A 24,926-nucleotide genomic window follows, 5' to 3' on the forward strand; every position below is an offset into this window, starting at 1 on the left:
CTTAAAGAAAAGTTATTGTGCCCCATTAGCTTTACCAAATTTTTAACACTTTGAGTTCCAACTAAAGTCTACTGGAAAAACTTATAAATATTGCACCATATTGAGTAAGTCAATTTGAAGGACAAAATTTTACTGAGCATTTCCAAATAAATTGAGCAGATTGATTCAGTGAACAAAATCCGGCAAAGCTGTGAATAGCAACAGTTTTCATATTTTGTATACATTTTAAAATATATTTAAAAATAGATAAAAGAATGAAAATAAGGGAAAACTGGTAGAGCTGAGATAATCATTTTCACATAAATTTCACATATTATTTGCAGGTTATTTAATGTGAATAAAATGGATGTCTGGATGTTGTAATAACTTTGTTTCCCCACAGGCTTCTAAATTTGTTTATACATTTTGAAAATATTCTTTCCCTCATAATAATTGGTACCATTATGAAAACATCATAGATTTCAAAGACTTGATAGGAGCACTTGTTGGAAGTCAAAAACAGGGCATAACACGAATCAAACAGCAAAAAGGACTGAATCTTAACTGTAAAATAATGGTTTAAAATAAATTTATTAAATTTATAAATTTATACACACAGTCAACCTTGAAATACATTCCAATGATGGGCAAGTGAAGATGAGTGAAGTTATCCCTTTTGGTTCAAGAGCCTGATGCTTGAGGGATAATAACCATTCCTGGACCTGGTGGTATGAGTCCCAAAGCTCCCGTACTTTCTTGACGGCAGCAGCGGCTTGGGTGGCGGGTCCCTGATGATGGACGCTGCTTTCCTGTGACAATGCTTAGTGCAAATGTGTTCAGTTTGGGGGAGCACTTTACCTGTCATGATTGAGCCATATTCACTACTTTTTGGGGGGATTTTCTGTTCAAGGGCATTGGTGCTTCCATACCAGGCTGTAATGTAGGCAAGTCAATATTCTCTCCAGTACATGTCTATACAAGTTTGTGGTCTATGGTGTTGGGACTTCTGGTTATATGGTGATTGTAATTAGGCAGAGTTTCTTTTAAACAAGCTTGGTTGAAGTCTCTGATTATGATTTCAAATGCATTGGGATGGACTGTTTCTTGTTTGAAGATGGTATCATGCAGTATTGCAAGTGCCTGATTATAGCTGATGGGATGTAAACTGTGGTTAGGACTATGAAGAAGAACTCCCAAGGTAAATGGAACAAATGGCATTTGACCATCAGATGTTCAAGGTCAGGGGAACACAAGTTTGACAAAACCACCAGATCAGAGCACCTCGACCTTTTTGCCTTTTCTGAATCAGCAGTTCAGTCCATCCTGTGAATCAAGAAGCCCTTGGGTATGATCGCCGTATCTGGTGAGCTGGGAGTAAGGCACGTCTTTGTCAAACATAGATCTCTTATTTCCCTTTATTTTACATTAAGACCCATACATGAAGAGCAAGTAAAATGGAGAGAAAGGTATTTAGAACTGTTGTTCAATTATTTATTGTTGATAGGTTTCAATAGATTAGATCCATGCCTTGTTTTTCAGCCGTTATAAACCTAAGTATTTTAAAAAATACACCTGTACTGCATTATTGAGGCCCAAAGCAAAGGTATAATTTCAACTCAGGGCTAGATGCCGTGCCTCATTCCTTTGACCAGTTTTAACAATTAGAATTCTAATTGTGCAATGACTCCTAAAATCAATACAATGCATTTCTGTTCACAGTTAATGGATGATTTAAAAATAAAAGCAATGTAGGTTGGGCAGCACTGAGATAAATACAAAATTCTTGTGCTCAATGTACTTTTTTTCTTCAAGTAGAAAGATTTTAGTAAAGCCCCCCACTGTAAACAAGGAGAATTACAAAAATCAGGATTCCTTTTGAAATCTGAGCAGTTAACAACTTCTAGATGTATGAGCTGCTATTCATATTTCAGCATCACCTTTTCCCCCTCTAGTTAATCAAAATAAATAAATTATTAATTGCCTGATAGGCACCTTAGCAAACTTCTATAGGTGTGTGGTAGAAAGTGTGCTGATTGGCTGCATTACAGCCTAGTATGGGAACACCAATGCCTTTGAGCAGAAAATCTTACTAAAGGAAGTGGATTCAGACCAGTATATCTTGGGTAAAACCCTCCCAACTATTGAGCATATCTACATGAAATGTTGCTGTAGGAAAACAGTATCCATTATCAAAGATCCTCACCACCCAGGCCATGCTCTTTTCTTGCTGCTGCCATCAGGTAGAAGGTACAAGAACCTCAGGACTTGCTCCACCAGATTCAAGAACAGTTCCTACCCCTCAACCATTAGGCTCTTGAACAAAAGTGGATAACTATACTTAAGGACTCCTTTATCTTATTTCATGCTCGTTATTTATTGCTGTGCATTTATATCTGCATTTACACAATTTGTTGTCCACTGATCCTGTTCTATAAATTTGTTAAGTATGCCTGCAGGAAGAAGAACCTCAGGAATGTATGTGGTGACATGTATGTACTCTGATAATAACCTACTTTGACTTGCACAAAAATGTTTTATCTAACTAAAAATACACTTACACATTGAACAAAACTTTAACGCAAGGTGGCAAATAATTCTTTGAACCTATGTACCAGAACACTGTAAAAATTTTACCAAAAAGGACTCCAGTATCTGCCCCCCTTTCCTTTTTTTTTTAAAAAACCTAGCTATTCTAATTAGAAGTCTTGACTTTTTGTATCAGCCAAAGATGTCATGCCCCAGCAACAGATCCATCCATTCAAATTTTCCTACATATAGGCCTGCAACAATCTCTAGTCAGTAGGTCCACACCAAAAATTCTGCTTACTCTCCCTACACGATGGGATAAACACAAACATATACCAAACAATGGTCAACCAATTTCAACAATTAAATAAATGTTCTGGAGAGGACTGCTGCATCATTCATGTTTATTAACAATCCAGTTGATTCATACAAAAATAATGCATCACAAAATTGAGATCAATCAATAAAGTTACATGAAATACACCAATAAAATCAATATGAATGCAGCCATTTTGTTTCCTCCCCCATCATTCTTGTAAGGAAATAACCCATGTATCCAAAACTTACTGATGAGGCAAAGACATGCCTTACTGAACAACTGTGAACTAGAGTATTTTAAGCGTATTGAGAGAATGAGAAAAATAGAGAAAGACAGAGAGACAGAGCACATGCACTGCAGGAGGGGTGTAGGACAAGTGGCAGAGAAGTGTCAGAGGCAGGCGGTGGCATGGGTGCAGATACAACCAGCCCTGAGTCACCAGGCAAGGTCATTTGATTCCAAACAGTTGATTTATTGATTACTGAACGTCTCTCTGGTGCTTCCTACTCACTCCCCTCTTCCCAACCATGATTCCCCTTTTCCTGCCCCCTTCCCACTCTCAGTCTACAAAAGAGACCCATATTAGAATCAAATTTATCATCACTCACACGTCATGAAATTTGTTTTCCTTCTTGCGGCAGCAATACATAAAATTACTACACAGCATTTAATAATTTTGTTTAATATCTGCGACTAAGCCACCAGGCTTATAATGCCCCTAAATAGGGACAGGGACTGGACCTTAGTTCTTAAATACCTCAAAGTCTGTAGAAATAGAAAGACGTGAATTACACTTTGGCAGCAGATGAGCTGAAGCAGGGGAGGAATCAAGACAATGAGAGAAATGGGTAATGCTAGTGATGCCTCTGATATAGAGCTCAAAGTTTATCTTGGGATTAAACTTGACTCTGTGGTGCAAGCATCCTGTTTCAGCTTCAGACAGCCATCAGAGACCAGATTATACTCAACAGTCATAGTTATGAAGGAAAACCAAAGTAATGAGGATTTAAGTTGGGAATAACATTTCCTCAGAAGAGATTTCAATAAGCACTATGACTATAGAGAGAAAATGGCACAGCTAGATGTCACTAGCATACACTTTCTGTCATACAGATGTGAAGAATCAGGACAAAGGTGAACAATGAACTGAAGATGTATCACTGACAAACATGAAAAAGTAACAGTGAAGAACTGAAAATGCAAGGTTAAGACTACACAAGCGCAACCCAAACTTTCTAGATAAACACGGAGATGTTAGAAAGTGGCTGTTAATACTTGCATCTCTGACTGGAGGCCTGTGAGTAGTGGTGGGCCACAGGGTTTAGTGCTGGACCCATCGTTGTTTGTAATCTATATTAATAATTTGGATGATAATATGGTACACGTGGGCACGTGGCCAAGTGGTTAAGGCATTGGACTAGCAACCTGAAGGTCGTGAGTTCGAGCCCCAGCCGAGGGAACGCGTTGTGTCCTTGAGCAAGGTACTTAATGCCCTTCCCTTGGACAACATTGGTGTCATGGAGAGGGGAGACTTGCAGCATGGGCAACTGTTGGTCTTCCATACAACCTTGCCCAGGCCTGTGCCCTGAAGACTTTCTAGGTGCAGATCCATGGTCTCACAAGACGAACGGATGCCTTTATTTAATATGGTACACTGGATCAGCATATTTGTGGATGACAATAAGATTGGGGTGTACAGTGAGGAAGACTATCAAAGGTTTCAGTGGAATATGGACCATCCACAATGTGCTAAAAAATGGCAGGTGGAATTTAATGCAGACAAATTTGAGATGTGCACTTTGGGAGCACAGTGAATGGTAGGGCAATGCAGTGCGGTAGAACACAGGGAACTGAAAATACAGATACATAATTCCCTGAAAGTGGCATCACAGGTAGATAGTGTCATGAAAAGCGCTTTTCGCACATTGCCCTTACTAAATCAGAGCATTAAGTACAAGAGTTGGGATATTATGTTGAAGTTGTACAAGACATTAGTTAGTCCAGGCTTGGAGTTCTTTGTGCATTTCACCTACCCACAGGAAAGATACCAATAAGATTGAAAGAGTGCAGAGAAAACTTACAAGGACATTGCTGGGACTTGAGGATGAGTTACAGGGAAAGGTTGAATAGGTTAGGACTTTATCAAATCTCCTTTCATTCTCTTACACTCCATGGAAATGAAATATACAAAATTATGAGTGGTGTATATAGGATAAACGCAAGCAGGCTTTTTTCTTTGAAATTGGGTGAGATGAGAACTAAAGGTCATAGGTTAAGGATGAAAGGTAAAATATTTAAGTGGAACCCGAGGGAGAATTTCTTCAGAAGGTGGTGCACGCAGATTCAATGGCAACATTTAAGGGATGTTCGATAAGTACATGGATGGGAGAGATATTGAGGGGTATATTCCAGGTGTGGGCTGATGAAACTAGGCAGAATGTTTGGAACAAACTAGATAGGCTGTTTCTGTGCATTAGAGCCCTATGCCTCTATAACTCTTAGGTCTTTATAGTCGAAGGCACCAAACCAAGGAGTACAATTAAAGATAAATAGCCCTCATCATCACTGCACAGTCTGTCATCAATTACTTTTATCATTGTACACAATCCCACAGGCTCTCCACTCTGCCTTGGAGCACTTAGACAACAGCAAAACATATGTTATGCTGCTGTTTACTGATTACGGCTCAGCATTCAACACTATCATTCTCTCGATATTAATCACCAAGCTTTTAAAACTCGGTTTCTGTATCTTCCCCCAGTAACTGGATCCTCGACTTCCTGATTGGAAGACCACCATCGGTACATACTGGTAAAACATCTCTACCTTGCTGACAATCAACACAGGCACCTCAAGGATGCATGCTTAGCCCACTATTCTACTCTCTCTACACTCACAACCTCATGGCTAAGCACAGCTCAAATGCCAGCTATAAATTTGCAGGTACTCCACTGTTGTTGGCAGAATTTCAGATGGTGACGAGGAGGTGCACTGGAGTGACACAGATTGGCTGGTTGAGTAGAGCCCCACAACAATAATCTTGAACTTAGCATCAACTAGACCAAGGTCTACTAGATCTATTACTCAGCTTTTTTTTCCTCCAGTCCTGTCAAAGGACTTTGGCCCAAACTGTTGACTGCACTTTTTTCCCCCATAGATGCTGCCTGGCCTGTTGAGTTCCTCCAGCATTTTGTGTGTGTTGTTCAGATTTCCAGCAGCTGCAGATTTTCTCTTGTTTGTAACTAGACCAAGGACCTGATTGTGGACTTCAGAAAAAGAAAGTCAGGAGAACACACCCTGATCCCCATTGAGAGGTCAGAAGTGGAAAAGTTGAGCAGCCATAAGTTCCTGAGCATCAACATCTTAGAAGATCTAACCTGGACCCTTCACGAAAGTACAACTTTACTTCATTAGGAATTTGAGGAGATTTGGTATGTCACCAAAGACTCATGCAGATTTTTATGGTGGACAGCAATTTGTTTGCTTGCATCATAGCCTGGTAGGGAACCTCCAATCCATAGTATCCCAAGAAACTGCAGCGATTCACTTAATTAGCCAGCTTCATTATCTGCACAACTCTCCCCAACATGGGTGACAATTTCATGAGGTGGTACCTCCAGAAAGTGGCTTTCATCATTAAGAACCCTCACCACACGAGGCATGCCCTCATCTCCTTACTGCAATCAGGATGGTGGTGCAGGAGCCTGAAGGCCCACAATCAATTCAGAAACAGCTTCTTCCTTTCTGTCATCACATTTCAGCAAAGTTCATGAGCTCATTAACACTACCTAGTTATTCCCTTATTTTGCAAAATTTACTTTGGAATTTATAATAATTTTATATTTTGTACTGAATTGCTATCACAACTGGCTAGATAGAAATCCAAATGGATGAGGTAAACTGGAGGATAAACGAGAAGTTACAAATGTTCAAGGATATACAGTAAGATAGGTTCGACATTGGAAGTGTGGGGTTCAAGAATTCTTTAGGATATTGACAGATTTAAATATGGCTTAAGAAAAATCTTAACCATCTTGTGGAAGTAATCACCCAACTATCAGGTTCTTGAACCAGAGGGGATAACGTCACTCACCCCAGCACTTAACTGGACTCACTTTCAAGGACTCATCATCTCATGTTCTAGATATTTATTGCTTATTTATTTATTATTATTATTTCTTTATTGCCCCTTTTTGTTTTTGCACATTTGTTGTTGTCCACTGTTGGGTGTGGTCTTTCATTGATTCTATTGGTGACATACACACACATACTTTGATAATAAATTTACTTTGAGCTTTGATTAAACCATTTAGAGAATCACTGCTTGCATTTCTAGCCAAATGAATATCACAATTTCTCAACCGTGTATTACTGATATATAGATGAAAGAAAACATTTGAATTAACAGGAGCCAGAAGCGAAGCATTTCCTCTTTAGAGATGGCAGTGGTACAACTAGCAGTAGTGTTGCCTCAGAGCTCAAACAACCCAGAATCAATCTTGATCTAAGATGCTGAATGGAGTTTGCATGTTCTTCCTGCGACTATGTGGACTTCTTCCAGGTGTTCCAGTTTCCTCCCATATCCCCAAGATATATGGCATGGTGCATTAACTAATAACTACACATTGCCCCTAGTGTGTAGGAATGCTGACGAGAATGTGGGAAGAATGAAATGCTATGGCCCAAGTGAGTGCTCAACATCCATTACTGATTCAGTGGATCAAAAGGCCCATTTCCATGTCACGTAATAATCAGAAACACTTCTAAGAACTACACCCTCTTGAATTTCAGATACAACCTCAATCTCTTTGTCCATTAAATATTAGAGGAAGAAGCTCATGATGCCTCAGTGGAAAAAAATATTGAAACTTGTACCATTCAATGGTAGAATTTGAATTCAAAACAGCCAAGGTGTGAATATACTTCAATTTGACACAGAAATCAGCTAAATGATTTTCATAATAATGACTTTTTCTGGTTCAGAAACAACTTTTGATCAAGCTTAAGCAGAAACCTCAGGTGGACAATGTAAATCAATTTAAAAGCATTTCTGGGCTGAAAAATATTGCTTATGGATAACTCCTTTGTTAACAAATATTTCCACAGTCCTCTTTAGCAATGATTGATATATATTTTGGGCATTTTTTCCAGCAGAAAATGGAAGCAAGCCCAAAAATAGTTAAAATGGTATATAAAAATATACCAAATAAAACCAAGTCGATGTTTAACCAGAACAAGACAATTTGTAGAAATTCCAACCTCAGTTCAAGTTCTTTAACTTGATCCAAACTGCCACATTATACCCAAGTTCATAACTCAATTGTCAAGAACATATATGTCTACAACCAATATTGATGCATTTATTATAGTTTCTAAAGGAAAAAAAAAAGGCTGAACCCTGAAGATGAGACTCAGCCCAAAACATCCATTGATTATTCATTTCCACAGATGCTGCCTGACTCGCTGAGTTACTCCAGCATTTTGTGCGTTTTGCTTTGGATTTCCAACACCTGCAGAGTTTCTCATGTTTATAAAGGCTTAATTTAAAAAAGACTTGTCTATTCAGTAATAATTACAACAGGACATGCATTATTATTCCCCACCTAGTCACCAAAATGCTTCTTACTATGTCCATAAGTCCACAAAAAGATAGCTTTGCCACACTAATTTTTTGTCCCACTTCCAGCTTCCTTGACTACTTCATTGTAGTTTCCTACTTTGAATTTTCTAGCACTTATGCCAAACACCCTTCAATCTTGTTCTTAACTTCAGAGCTATGTATCAGACATATTAAACATAGAAACATAGAAAATAGGTGCAGGAGTAGGCCATTCGGCCCTTCGAGCCTGCACCGCCATTTATTATGATCATGGCTGATCATCCAACTCAGAACCCAGCCTTCCCTCCATACCCCCTGACCCCTGTAGCCACAAGGGCCATATCTAACTTCCTTTTAAACATAGCTAATGAACTGGCCTCAACAGTTTGCTGTGGCAGAGAATTCCACAGATTCACCACTCTCTGTGTGAAGAAGTTTTTCCTAACCTCGGTCCTAAAAGGCTTCCCCTCTATCCTCAAACTGTGACCCCTCGTTCTAGACCTCCCCAACATCGGGAACAATCTTCCTGCATCTAGCCTGTCCAATCCCTTTAGGATCTTATACGTTTCAATCAGATCCCCCCTCAATCTTCTAAATTCCAACGAGTACAAGCCCAGTTCATCCAGTCTTTCTTCATATGAAAGACCTGCCATCCCAGGAATCAATCTGGTGAACCTTCTTTGTACTCCCTCTATGGCAAAGATGTCTTTCCTCAGATTAGGGGACCAAAACTGCACACAATACTCCAGGTGTGGTCTCACCAAGGCCTTGTACAACTGCAGTAGTACCTCCCTGCTCCTGTATTATAAATAGCACTCAGGCCCCTTCCTGTTTACCCTGTATACCTCAGACTTTAGATATAACACTGAATCATGCCATTTGCAGAAATTCTCTGATGACTAAGCAATAGTTGGGTCTATAAAGGGAGGATTGATGAATACAGAGTCCTGGTTGAGGACTTTGTCAAATGGTGCAAGCTGAATCATCTGCAGTTCAACATCAGTAGAACAAAGGAGATAGTGATGACATGGATGTGGTGAGGACCTACAAGCACCTGGGGATGCACCTGGATGGTAGACTTGATTGGAGCACCAATATAGAAGCTGTGTACAAGAAGGGCCAGAGTCACCTCTACTTCCTGAGGCGACTGAGGTCCTTTGGAGTATGCAGGCCTTTCCTTCACAGTTCTACCAGTCTGTTGTTTTCAGTACAATCTTCTATATGGTGGTGTGTTAGGGCAATGGCATCAACATGGGTGATACCAACAGGCTCAATAAACTGATTACTAAGGCTAGCTCTGTTATAGGAGTCAAACTGGACACACTGGAAGCTGTGGCAGAACAAATGAACCTATGGAAAATCCTGGCAATTCTGGACAATATTTCTCACCCTCTGCACGCCTCCTTGGCTGAACAGAGGAGCACTTTAAGTAACAGACTAAGATAACTGCACTGCTCTAAAGTGTGCCATATGAGGTCATTCTCACCCTCGGCTGTTAGGCTCTATAATGAGTCAACCTATAGCCAGGGAAGCGATGACCCACTCCTGTTAGACTGTTCGTAACTTATTTACTCATTCATTCCCAAAATCAAAAAGTCAGAATCCTCATTCCAGATTCTACCTTCCATATTACAAAACCTCTGGAACATTCCTTTGAACAAACAACTAAGAGATTTGAGTTAAGAGATTGAAAGGTGTATAATTTCTGGCTGGAATTGATAAGATAAAAAGAGCCATTTGAGTTAACCGATGGTTTATGGAAACAGAAACAGAAAGCATGGATGCACAGATTTAAATTTTGAGCTCAATGTTATAGGTTGGAGGGGCAGAAATCAGTGCAACTTTGGAAAAATAATGCAGACAGCAAGTTTTTTTTTGACTCTGCACAGTCTTTATTCAGCTAGAGAATCCCATGTGTGAAGGGGGTCTAGCTTTTCCATTGAGTATGTGCAGAGCCCACATTATACCCTAACTTTCTCTCATGCTTTGCACTTCCTTGATAGGCACGACAGACAGCAAGTATAAACTGGAACTCTGACTGTCAGGTCATTGCTATCATAAGAGGGATAAAATGGACAGATGTTTTAGAACAAGAAAAAAGAACAAATTTTTTTTTCACACAATGGCTCATGACCACTGTCTGCACTTTCGTAGCATAATTTTATTCTAGTACCTACCATCACACAAGGTTTGTTATTGTATTCAAAACATACAAGCCCCAAATCAGAATCTTGTGTTTTTTTTTCTCTTTTAAGTCATTCTTTACACACACTTTTCCTTATATAGACAACCACATTTTCTTTAAGGCTTAAAGCTCTGAAATGTCCCTACTATCTAATTCACTCAGGTAATTATGACATTGACACAAAATTATATCTATCGCTTCTAAAAAATATGCTTTATTGTTTACACAAAGCCTGAGCACTAAGAAATGCAAACATTTAGGCTATTTTCTTAAATATCAGCCCATTATCAGTATTATATTTGAATAAAGGGAGCTAGAGGCTCAAGAGGGAAGCTGGCCAAAGTTGACTGGAAAAAAAAACATTAGCAGGAATGACTGCAGAAAAGCAATGGCTGGAATTTCTGGGAGCAATTCAGGAGGCACAAAATACATTCATCCCAAAGTAGTAGTATACTAAAGGGATGATGAGGCACCCATGGCTGACATGGGAAGTTAAAGACAGCATAAAATATAATATATTAAAAATTAGTTGGAATCTAAAAGACTGGGAAGCTTTTAAAAACCAAAGGTAGTAACTAAAAAAGCCTTAAGGAGAGAAATGATGCCATATGAAGACGAGCAAGCCAAAAATATAAAAAAAAAACAAAAATATTTTTTCCAGACATATACAGACTAAAAGAGAGGTGAGCGTAGATATAATATCGCTGAAAAATGACGCTGGAACTGTAGAATTGGGGGACAAAGAAATGCTGGAGCAACTCAGCAGGTAGTTTCCATTAGTTTTCACCAACAGTATGACAGAAATTGGAGAGTGCCGGGGGCACAAGTGAGTCTATCTTGTTATTAATGAGAGGTTCTTGGGAAGTTGAAAGGATTGAAGTCACCTGGACCAGATGTACTACACCCCAGTGTTTTGAAAGAGGTAGGTGAAGAGACTGTGGAGGCATTAGTGATCTTTCAAGAATCATGAGATTCTGCAATGGTTCTGGAGCACTAGGAAATTGCAAAACTCACTCTTTAATAGAGGCAGAAGCAAGGTTAATTAGCCTCACTTCAGTGGTTGGCAAGATGTTAGAGAATATTATTAAGGATGAGGTTTAAGGGCACTTGAAAGCACATAATAGGCTGAAGTCAGCATGGATTCCTTAAGGGAAAATCTTGTCTGACAACAATCTGTTGGAATTCTTTGAGGAAATAACAGGCAGGATATACAAAGGGAAAAACTGTAGATGTTGTTTGTAAAGACAGGTGGAGCAGCAGGTACTGTTGAGGAAGCAGGGAACCTGCAGATGGAATATAGTGCAAGGAAGTATATAGTCATGCACTTGGTAGAAGCAATAAAGGCATAGACTATTTTCTAAACAGGGAGCAAATTCAGAAATTAAAGGTGCAAAAGGGCTTGGAAGGTCTTCTGCAGGATTCCCTGGAGTTTAACTGACAAGTTGAGTCAGTGATTAGGAAGGCAAATGCAATGTCAGCATTCATTTCAAGAGGACCAGAATATAAAAACAAGGATGAAATGCTGAGGCTTTATAAAGCATTGGTTAAACTACACTTGGAGTACTGTCAGCTGTATTAAGAAAGCATGTGTTGACATTGGAAAGTCCAGAGAAGGCTCATGAAAATGTACTCAGAAATGAAAGGGTTAATGTACTAGTAGCATTTGATGGCTTTGGATCTGAGCTCGCTAGAACTTAGAATGGTGTCTGTGGGTGGGTGGGGGGGGGGAGTGAATACGGACCTTATTGAAACCTAACAAATATTGAAAGGCCAAGACAGAGTTGACATGGAGAAGATGTTTCCTATAATGGGGGTATCTCGGACCAGGGGGTACAGCCTCAAAACACAAGGACATTCCTATGGAACAGAGATGAGGAGGAATTTCTTTAACCAGAGGGTAGTTCATCAGCACAGATAGTTATGCAGGTCAAGTCACTGCATATATTTAAAGTGGAGGTTGATAGGTTCTTCATTAGTAATGGCATCTAAGGTTACAGGGAGAAAACAGGCGAATGGGACAGAGAGAGCTAATAAATCAGCTGACGGAATGGCAGAGCAGACTCGATGGGCCAAATGGCTTAATTGTTCTCTTGGGTTATTATGGTCTTATACCACACAAAAGGCAACAATTCAACTCATTTAGCCTATGCTATCTCAGAACAAAATCTAATTTTACTCTGAGCTGGCTTATGGAATATGAAAAATTCTTCTAATTTTCCCCTATAGTCTCTGATAAAGGGTTTTTCATATAACCCTTTCCATTAACTCTCCCAGATTCTATAAGCCATCAACACTAAGGGCAATTAATCTACCAACCTTCACATCACTGGAAGGAAACTGGAGCACCCAGAGGAAACCAACATCATCATAGGAAGAACAAGCAACATCTGCAAAAGACGGCAGCAATGATAAGGACTGCAACTAGGTTGCTGGAACTTTGCTGCCACAACTTCACTAACTACCATATGTAAGGTTGCTTACATACATAGCTTGATCACATATCCATAAAGTGACTGTCAGGAAATCATAAAGTAGTGGAGGTTAGGGTGTGGAGGGGTGGATTAGTGGATGGAGGTGTTGATCAGTCTTAGTACTGGTGTAGAGTAATTGCTTTTTGAGTCTGGTGATTGTGGCATGAATGCCAAGTTGCCTTCTCCCTCATAGGAGTAGGACAAACTGTCCATGAGAAGGGTGGCTGAGCTGCTTCAAGATGTTACTGGCCCTTTTCCAACACCTTTCTATATTTATGTCCTTGATGCAGGGAGGCTGCTGCCAGTGATGCATTGGGTAGTTTTGATTACCCACTGCAGAGCCTTACTGTCCGCCTCAGTAGCTTTTCCATACCATGCAATGATGCTGCTTGTCAGGATGCTCTCTACTATGCACCAGTAGAATGACGTGAGTATAGATGCACATACTCCTGTTCTCTTCAACTTTCTCTCAAAGTAAGGTGTTGGTGAGCTTTCCTGATGGTGTATAATGCATTCTGAGACCATGGGAGATTGTGCAAGATGCGCACTCCCAGGAGTTTCTACTGCTGGACTGTGTCAGTCATTTAGCAAGTACATTGGGGAATTTCTGATCAAATTGGCTCAAATTATAATTCTCATAGAAAGATGCAATGCTGTCTTGTTGAGGCCCAAATTAAGGGAAACAGGGGTAATTTAGGTTTACTCCAAATATACAAAATGCATTTATATAAAATAATCAAGACATACAAACTTACTGATGGAAGAATGGCAGCACTTTTCACATGCTGCAACTAAAGCAGCATGTTAAATACTTCATATGCCTGCATAGAGAGAGTAAACAGTCTAGTTTTGACTTCTCAATTTACTTTAGCTTGACTAGGTGACTAGCTTTTAAAAATGAACAATCACAATTAGCAATGCTTCCAAGTTTAATCCCTGGCATTTACTTAGCTCACAAAAAACGAAACAGGAGAGAATTGCACTACACAAGCAAAGAACAATTAGAAAAAACACTCAAGTTAGAAGAAAAATAATCATTTGGCAAAGTTTAAGAGAAAATGACACTTCACATCACCAAACTACAATGAATTACATACCATAAAGCACACAATATATACCTAGAAATCTCATCAGAAAGTGGATCTCAGCAGGAAGAGTGATGGAAGCATATGATACATTTGTATTCTTAACATGAGAGACCTTTTTAAAGCAGTTGGGACATTTAGTTGTTAAAAATTGCAAACCAGTATGACAGAACATCAAGGAAATCACTGCCAAAAGATCAAGCACTTTTCAGTGAAACTTAGCCGGAGGTGCCAAGTATACGATCGCTGCCAAATAGAAGAGCTAATAGTTAATTACATCCAAATCAATATTTAAAGAAAATACACATAGATTGCGACAAGTGAATATCATTTTTAAGCACTGAAGTCATAAAACTAAAAAATCCAAACTAAAGGCCATCGATTTGCTGTTCAGAATAAAATGAAATGATCATTTTCCTTTTTCTCATATCATGAAATTATAGCAATAATAGATAAAACCAGTCATTCTCATGATTAACTTCACTGTGAACATAGTTACATCCCCATCATCTCATGGGAAAGCACATAATAGGTCTCCAAAGCAGTGTCTGCTAGCCCAACTAAAAAGCTAAAAGTAGCCAAATAATTGATATTTTGGTAAAGTGATCAATGCAATGGAACAAAATCCAGTAAGAATTTATTTTCATTAAAATTAAACGGTTAAAAAGGAGGAAATTTACAAAAGGGAAGAAAACCTGGTAATCAGAATTGATTCAGGTTGTTAGTCGCTCTTGCCGATAATTAGGAGCTAGAGAAGATTTATTTACTAGCTTAGTACAAATTATAACAATTTTCAGGCATTCCAATTACTCAGATATTTGTCAGACACAGAACAAGAATTCCATGCCCATCTAACTTCAGAAAAGTGTACTTTTAAAAAAAAAGGTATCATTGTTCTTTTTACATGGAAGTCTATGGGTTCTGACATAAGGAAAAAACTAAAGCTGTAAAATTGTAATATTGATTCAAATAAATATGAGATTTGGTTGTGATTGCTTAGAAAGCTTAAAAGTACTATTACCATTGATGAAGATTATGTTAATTCTAAGAAGAAGCAGGATTACAGAAGTGCTTTAGGTCAAATTATTTACAAGTAAATATACCATTATGTGGGTCAAACATTTCACTGTAAATGGAGAGGAATTCTTAAAAAACCAAAATATACTTTAAATCCATGTTTCTTAGTAATAAGTTACTGCACATTTATCTCAGCTGAAATACTTTGAGCTCCACATCCAACACCGTAATCCATTAACAAGGTATCAAAATTGAAGCACATGCAACATTAAAGTACACAATGTTTCTATGAGATTTATGCAATATCAGCTCTTTAATTGAATATAAGCTTATAATTTACAAGTGTACTCTTAAATGAAAAAGTCATTTTTTTGGAAAAGAAAATGTTTTATTTAATTTACTTGATCAATAAAATTGCCAGAGTCTGCTGTAAGATTTTAAGCAATTATGTCTGAATTATATTTTTAAATAATCAAACCATAGATATGCAACTTTGATTTCGTGGATGCAACAACAATGATCACAACCAGCAATTTGCAAGATTCTAGGTGCTCAGGTATGAAACTTAATGTATAAGACACTATTAATTTAGAAAGAAAAGATTGATAACAACCAATTGACATTTTACTATAAATGAAACTAAACACCTTTAATGCCATTACGTGCACCATGAATTTATCAGGGAGTACAGTGACTTAAAAAGCAGACTTATTAAAAGAGAAACCTGCAAGTGTTGGACCAAAAGCTTCCTGTCAAATTAGTATTTGCACCTGAAGGCTTTACTTTTAAACATAACCGAAATAACCCATAGCTGTCACCACTGAGTAATTTGGAGAAATAAATTCAGCTTACTGATACACACTTCAGTGAAATGCATTTAATTGTCAAGAAAATTGACAAATGTAAAAAAAATGCAAAGGATAACAAACCTTTGTAAATGTTAACATGTATGAGGTCAGTGTGAGAGAAGGTGAAGACAAATCTTATCGCTATTGAGTTGGAATTTCTATTAACCCTTCAGGAGGTGCTTCACTCCTTTTTAAAATAGTGGTGTAACTAAATTCCATTCAAAGAATTGCAGGAACAGCTTATGTTGCCATAAATCTAATTAAAAATTTCATTCAAGCGAAATAGTGAAGTTGATTCACTTACCACTAGTTCATACATTTAAGAATCAGTTTGCACCTCTCAACTCTTACAGATTGAGCTTAGTTCATATGATCACATTGGTAGAAAAAGAGTTACTTAAACCATGACACTAAGTTTTTGAATTTGATTTAATCACTAAATTGTTGGAAAGTAGATGGAATGTCACTCAATTATAGTTTCTATGTTCAGCCATTATGTGGAATACTTTGAATGATATATTTAGTAAAGAGGCAGAAGCTGACTTCTTTGAAATACAGTGGATTCCAGTTAATTGAGCCATTGGTTAATCAGGGCTGCTGCTCATTTAGGGCAACTCTTAAAGAACAAAAAATAATCAAGGAAAATAGCCAGGATTCAAATCTTTTATTTAGGACACTATGCCAGTCAATTGGGACAGGAGACTCTTACAAATAGTTTCTAACTACATCAGTTTTGTGCACTTGTGTGGGTGTTAGACACTACCCCATACTTAGAACGAAGAGTTTTTCTAAAATAGGGTCATTGTGTGCTTGAGTTCAAGATAGCTGGTGAGAAATAAGCAGTAAGATAGTTTGGAACAGTTTTGCTCATCATGGTTTCAAGCATTCAGGCTAGGAGATGCCAGTAAGGACCAGGGGTGATAAAGGAAACTGTTTCACGATTCAACAAGTTAAGAATAATGAAGAGTCATGTTGCATGTTACAATGAAAATGAAGATTTAGAGAATGCAATTGAAAGTATTGTATGAAGGTAGTCCATTATCTGCACTAAGTGTCTGCACTGATCTTGTTCATTTACTGTCAATCAAAAGAACACAGCAGTGTACACTGGATGATTTCCTTTGTCAATGATTATTAGGAACTAACAGTTTTACAGTACTGTAGAGGCATCAGTAGTGTTCTAATTTGTTCTACATTTCATTTAAGTATATAAATAATTACTCAGTTAAACGGCAGCTTGATTTTTTTGCCTCATATACCCTTTTCACTATTTTCATGAAACTTTGGCTAATTGAGATAGCCGCTTAATTGGACCAAAATGTAGAGGTCCCGATGTGTCCTAATTAATCATAATCCACTCTGTACAGAATAACTAATGGTAACCTATGGCTTTCAAAAGGAAAGTATTAAACAGATGGTGAATGCAAAATATAAAAATCACTGGATAAAAAGCTTACCTATGTCTTCACCTAACAGTCAAAGATTAAACTTCATAGTGCATTACCTATATTGACCTTTGGCTGTGTATAGTTTTTCACATGAACTGGAGGAACTGAAAAACCAAAAGGATCTGTTATATATTTGAAGAAAGACAGACTTCGGCTAGAATAGCAAGTAATTGGATGATCCCAATTTACTGTAGCAAAACCAATGAAGGCAAGTCCATATTTTGTAATTAAATCCAAGATGGTCTAACTAGTGGCCATGACTTCGTGATCAATATTTTGAAACTCCTACATTTCTTTATGTTCTCAGTCTCTAACTGTTCCTGTTCACTCATTTGCCAGATTATCTTTACAGATTATCCCCACTATCACCCCAATTATATCCTGAGGCATTCCCCTGTCCTCCCTGCACCTTAAGCTTCTTTTTTCCCTTCCCAACTCCAATGAAGTCTTCAAACTGAAACTTTTAATTGTTACTTCTCCATTAGTTGTGGCCCATACTGTTGTACATCTTCCAGTATTTTGTTGTTACTTAAGATTTCCAGGTTTATTTTTTGTAATTTCAAGATATCATCTAATGCACATTTTGTCTAAAAAGTGATAAGATGATATTCAATAACAAGTCGTAAACTGAATTGGATAAGTATTTGGAATTCCCCCCACCCCCGCCCCCAGGAAGAGCATCTGGGCAATCCATGGTCAATGTACACACAATGGGCCAGACTTCTTCATTTTATAATGTTTCAGTCTAGGTCAAATATACCTCTCTCTACCTATGCATTGTAATATTTCCTCAAGGTCCAAATAAATATAAAAGACAAAGTTAAGGCAAGTACCTTAATTATTTAAGAAAGGTACACAATACGAGATAGTTATGCTATTAAATAGTTCTGGAAAGCAAGTAATAAAAATGCGCAATTGTACTTCAGCAATATGAAAGGTAACAGAAATAATGGAGTCAGCAGTTAAAAAGGCCTCAAATACAAAAGCAAGGTTCATCAATCTGATACAAAAGTTTGAATTCCATCAAACCACTGGGACAATTCAATTCAAATAATTTAGGATAAAAACACTGATGACAGTGAAATTGAACATTTATAATCTTGCCAATATGTCTCTTAACTACACTCTGTAACATGGAAAACCCATTTACAGAATGGACTATGCATAGCAAATAAAAAACTCACACTTAGTAGTGCATTCTGAACCTCGAGGAATACCAAAAGTTAAGGTGGAGCAGCAAAAGGCTGGTAGACCAATAAACCTTCAGTATATAAATGATGCACAGACAGACTTATTTGCTGAGAAGAGCTGCTTGCAGAGGATGAATCTCAGGGTTGTATACTGTATACATTGATAATAAATGTACTTTGAATTTTGAATCTTTGAAAAACAGATCAGGACACAAGTTTTAATTAAGATTATCTTACACTGATAAAAATGGTGGATGGAGAGAATACATCATGAAAAAAAATCCACTTAAGGTTCTAGTTAGATGCCAGAATAGATTCCTAACATAAGAGGAAAGTAAAGAATCTCAGTCATTCAAATCAGTTTTCAAAGGATTGGATATTTCCAATTATCCTACAAGTTATCTGTAGCGACAATTAAATGTGCAGAAACCACACAAGTCTCTAGGAGTTTGCTCTACTACCTTTAGGAGTTGGGGAGCAATATTCTCATTTTCCTGCTGTCCTTTTCTTTTGACAATTCATCTCAGGGAAAAGCAGGCACCATATAGATTGCGGTGACTTCAAAAAGACTTGACTGTTTCCCAACCATTTAAAAGGTCTTTTTAAACCTAAAATAGTGAAGTTCTATCAAAATACCAAATATAATAGAAGGAGAACTAATAACACTAATTTCAATTTGCTATCCAGACAATGTGGGAAATACAGGTAACAAAGATGCAAAATATTACTTTTCACTGCAGCGCGCTTAGAGGGAATCAAAAGCTGATTATCAATTGAATATCAACACAGTTCAATTTCAGAAAAATTAATATGATTATTTAAGTCTGACCCAAAATACTATTTGAAATAAAATGTAAGATTTCCACTTGGCTACATGTAAATATGAAACTACTGGTTAACACGAATAAGATACAAAAAAAATCTATAAAACATAATGATAATCCTACACTCAAAAAATATTTTAAATAATCTTTTATGCTACAGAAGAACAAGTTCAAGCAACATGAAGAAACTTTTACTTTTGAAGCCTTATCCTTAACCATTTCTAAACTGATTTAAAACGGGGCCTCTGTTTAGGAGTATGATGCAAATGTCAAATTAAACAATTCATCCATTTAAACAAAATGATTTAAATACGTTCAACTCTTGGATAGTAAATTGACAATATGAGCCAATTCTTCAGAAGTATATTTTTGCTTTACAAAAGCTGGGAGTTTAGGGTTGCATAAACCTCAAATAAAAGAAAATTGCTACGGCAATAGTTTTTTAAAAAAATGGATGTTGCTAATCTATTTTGAAAGCACCTGCAGTGTTACTTCAACATGACCAGTACTGCACAAGATTTCATAGTAGTGACTTTTAACTAATATAGCGACTTTAAACTAAAATGGCAAACTCAACTAGACAGAATAATCCAAAATGATCTAACTATTTGCTTGGGTCAGCAGAAGGGAGACAGGAATGCTAGAGAAATTAGGAACATATTTTAAAATTGTTCCCAAGTAATTATAAATTAATGTGGATAGGATATAGCCATTTGCAACTTGAACTTGAAAAATGATCTGTGAAACAATATAGTCATGGGATGGGATAATCTGAATCAATATTAGGAATTTAGAAAACGCAAGACAAATAAATTGCATCAATTTAAAAATCATGCACATTACAGATTGTGCATTGCTTAGTACATGTTAGCTAGTGTTCAATTACTTTAACAAAAGAAATGGTTTATTTGTTTTATTTATTGTTCCATGGATTTTACAGCATGGTCACATTATAAAGATGTTTTATACTGCAGACACAAAATGTAAGCTCAACTTGCTAAAACAATGTTTTATGTGGTTGTTCTATGAGATAAAGCCTGAAGCATTTTAGACTTCAGTATAGAGTCAAACAAAAATATATAAGGAAACAAAATCCAAAGATTTACATCACATTAAAAAAGTCAAATAACAGCAGATAAAACTCAACTGATAGTTTTAAATCACTAGATATCCGCATATCTTAAACTGTCACAGAAAGGAATGACATTTGTTACAGTTCAAAATGTCTAATATCTGCGGCGTTTATTAGCTCCATCAAAGTTACCAACTTGATTTCCTCTACCAAAACCACCAGGTGCAGCACTTACAGCACCTACACCTGCCATGGGTTGTTGAGGAGCAGCCTCAGGTGCAGGCGTTCCGCTTAAGCTTCCCCTATTAACCATAGGAGGAGAGCCTAATTGACTAGGAGCTCCTTGAGGAAATCTATCATTGCGCTAGTGTCCATTTGCATAGTGATATTTATATATATTACATATATTAAAAAATATGTCCATAATATGTTCCATTGTAGGAACCAATCAAAAGATGGCAAATTTATAAATTGATTGGCGACATTCCATGTTGGTGTCATGAAGTTTGGCAGGCAGTCCAGCAGTACCAGGAACATACAAAAAGGAGATAAAAGGAGCAATTAAATTAGTTAACTTATAGATGAATGATGCTTTAACTAATGAAATTCAATTTTTAGAACTTACTTTCAAAACATCAAAAACTCAACTGGTATAATACAAATAAAATTAGCCTAATTTAAAAGGACTTCAAAACCATTACTATATATCATGTTATTTTTTTTTCAAGACTAGGAGGCAACTTATTATGAAGACAAAAACATATACACATGAAGTTGCATAAATTTCTCAGGCTTAGTAAGATCTATGAAAATTAAATTATGAAATTTCATGTGTTATATAATTCATTTTCAAGGAAATAGAGTGCAGGTATCTCTACAGTGATTTCACATGATAGGGAGGAAAGTTTTATGTTCCAAAATAGATGGTGTTTTTAAAAATTAAAAACATTTCCACCATTTGCTTTTATTTACCTTACAATCAGCCCACATGCCCTCTCTAGCTGCTACTCGTTAAAAAAAACAAACAGCTGGGAGGAACCTAATTGGTCAGGCAGCATGTGTGCAGGGAAATGGACAGTTGATGTTTTCGATCAACACCCTTCAAATGGATCCAGCTGCCTGTCCTACTGAATTCTTCCCATTTTTCTTTGCTCCCAATTCCAGTCTCACTGCTACTTTATTTTCACATCTTTTCCTCTTAATCACCAATCTCCAACAATTTAACTTTCATGTCCTCTCTCCGCATATTGCCAATCTCTTATCCCGATTCTTAACTCAATCCTTCTCCCACTCAAGTTTCTCTTTACCTTCCTTCTTACCCATTCACAATTCTTATTTATTTTCATCAGTATTACATCTTCTCTCTATATTTTCTTGTCCTTTCCCCTTTATTTTCCAACAAACCATATTTTCCACTGTTTTTGTTTGCAATTCTAACTACCTCAATTTTCTCTCAGCTGTGTTTTGCTCCCTTGTCAAACCACAATTGCCTTTTACCTTCCCATTTGCCACTTGTGCATTTATGTCTACATTATTGCAAGGACATTAGAAAAGAGAATAAGGCGGACGTTGTCATGAGCCATTGGTTCTCCAGCACTGCAGGAAATCTTTTGATAGAGATTATTCAAGGCACAAGGATTATTCAAACATCAACTGCAATTAATAATTCCCCACCCCAAAATCAGTGTAAACTAAACGCATACAGAGTACAAACAGTTCTGGAAACAAAACAGCCTTGTAGAATTAATACAACCAGAGTTTCATCAAATAAGGACCTGCTTGTCTGTCTGGCAAATGAAATAGAACCATGCAACAGTCTTTACCAAACTGTTGAGGAATTTCTAAAACCATGAGAGGTATTAAATACAAATTTGAGAGTGGCCACAGACAGGACATGATGACAACAAATTAATGAAAATCAAGAATGTTGTCATCTGCAATACAACTCAGTACTTTAAGTACTTGGCTAATTAGATCACATATAGCAAAACTAACTCAATTTGCTAATAAAGTTAACACTGGATGAATGTTATTGATTTATGCAATTAAACTATATTACAAACTCTCCACTTGTAAAATAGTACTACCCTCTCTGTAAATTTAATAATAACTTTACTACTGGGCAATATCTCAGTTCAGGAAAAGAGCACAATAAAATAAATCTTTCTAAACAAGGAAGAACTGCTGACTAAAAATGTTAGAAGTCTGTGGACATTTCCATATTTTTCACATGAAAATCTGTTTTTTTTTGGTGTGGTTTTTTTATCAACAGAAAGTGGAGATGGCACTTGCGCAGCAACCAATTTTGATTCCAGGACAAAATACGACATGCGACAGTTTGCATGTTAGATAATAGTATATAATGGTTATTACTATAGAAAAATCTTGTTCTTTGATGATCAATGATAAGACATTACTGAAAGATTCAATTCAATTCTCTTATTTTTGGAGGCAAAATGTGGGAGATATAAATAAAATTTTCAAATTGTTGAGAAGCTTGACTAAAAATTCATTCTCTGTAATCATAATGAAATCTTAAAACAAGGTATTACTTAGAGAAAAAAAATGGAGTAGGGCGTACTTTTAAATTTAAAGTCCAAATATATGCATAATTTTGTACATTAAAATTCTAGCCTGATAAACTTCAATATTTGCTTTTGTGCAAATTTCAGTTTAATATTAGAAAGGTATGTTTACACTTTTAAAAGGTTGACATATTGGACAAAATTGAAATATCTGATGTAAGAGTACTTAATGACTCAAGGCAAAATTTGAAGCTTTGCCTACAAGTTCAGTGAATTAGTTACAACCATTAGTTTTAATTTAATGCTGTTTTAAGGTAAAGTAGAATATCAAGTGTAAATATATATTACAAAACCCTATTAAAGCTAACATTTAGATTGTAAAGAGTCATAGAGCAGGCCCTACGGCACAGACACAGGCTCTTTGGCCCATGTAGTTTGTACCGAACTGTTTTTCTGCTTAGTCCCATCAACTTGTACTTGGACCATAGCCCTCTGTATTCCTCCCATTCTAGCACTTATCCAAACTTCTCTTAAATGTTGAACTCAAACCTGCATCCACCAGTTCTGCTGGCAGTGCATTCCACATTTTCACCACCTTCTGAGTGAAGCTCCCCCTTAGGCTCTCCATAAATTCAGCTATTCTTCCCCCAATTTGTCATCACAGAAAATTTAACACAAAATTCAAACTAGCCTCCAATGTCTAAGAATATGTAATAGACTCAAAAAGCCATTAAGACTTTTTAGGCATGACCCTCAGTTCTTTTAAATCCATTTTGCTATTAAACAGTAAGCAAAATTAAAATTAATCTTATAGTCAAATCTATTCAAATTTACAAAACTCAAATCCAAAATACTAAACGTCTAATTTTGTTTATTAGTAATACTGCAAGACTGCCCAACTTAAAACTATCCATACTCGTTTTACAAATGCAGTAAAATTGTTAAAAGCATTATTCTATAATTCTGTCTTCAGCATTTAGATGTAATTTTTAAAAGCACATCAAGGCACACATTTACCGAAATAGCATCCTACAAACCTAAGATTACTTAATCAGTTTTGATCAACTAAACTACTTAGTTGACTAGTGCGTTCTATAAAATGTGCAGAACACAAAAAACATGCTAAATATTTTGCACGATTACAAATCTTGCCAGTCTACATTAGTGTAAACATACCTTTCTTATATTACTTAAAATACAATGACAAAAAAAAACACTGATTATTTAATACATTACCATTGTTCCACCGTTGTCTCCCAGCATGGGTGTTCCCATACTTGCAGCTCCTTCTGGCCCAATGGCTGGGACAGGTCCCATTGCAGTGCCAGGCATAGGTCCACGGTTGTTCATGTTCATACCCATAAGTGGAGCAGGCCCTTGACTGCCAGCTGGAGCTGGGCTATACGCATCTATGCAAAATAGTTGGTACTTAGATCTAACCTAGATCTAAATTTTGATTCCAAGGTAATTAACTGGATAGCATATTCGCAGAAATTAATAAATTCGTAAACATGCTATTTAAGACTGACCATGCAAGACAACTGCTACCTGATTAAAAGCCTGCAAAAATTGTTCTTTGGGACTGTACAAATTCTGTCACAACGTTTACATATACAGTTATTCAGCTTTCATTGATAACAAAAATCATGTTTGCATATTTTCATTTTAGCAGGTAATTATTTCACAATTAAAACTGGAGAAACAAAATAGATTACTTAAATAAAGCCCAAATAAACACTTCTACAAGGACAAACTCTATTTATATCTGGACACTTTCACAAGGCTGCAATAAAACTGATTATTTTTCTTCAAATCTTAAATTTTTCAACTACTTCTTT

At 36.8% G+C, this 24,926-nt stretch overlaps 1 protein-coding gene across 6 annotated transcripts in view; it reads right to left on the reverse strand.

Moving 5' to 3' along the window:
• The window catches only part of LOC134349598 (paraspeckle component 1-like), a 131,885-nt gene that overhangs the window by 54,066 nt on the left and 52,893 nt on the right, over positions 1-24,926 (reverse strand). The window contains exons 8-9 of one of the 6 annotated variants that reach the window (XM_063054158.1): positions 24,325-24,497; positions 9-20,927 (exon numbers count right to left, since the gene is read on the reverse strand). The exons of 4 other annotated variants lie outside the window; for them this stretch is intronic. In XM_063054158.1, the coding sequence (XP_062910228.1) occupies positions 20,718-20,927; positions 24,325-24,497 (383 nt within the window). In that variant the 3' untranslated portion in view covers positions 9-20,717. Of the gene's footprint in view, positions 1-8; positions 20,928-24,324; positions 24,498-24,926 lie in introns of those variants that run through there. One more of the 6 variants, XR_010018720.1, reaches the window with a different exon arrangement.

This window comes from Mobula hypostoma, chromosome 7, assembly GCF_963921235.1.
Source record: "Mobula hypostoma chromosome 7, sMobHyp1.1, whole genome shotgun sequence".
Lineage (NCBI taxonomy): Eukaryota > Metazoa > Chordata > Chondrichthyes > Myliobatiformes > Myliobatidae > Mobula > Mobula hypostoma.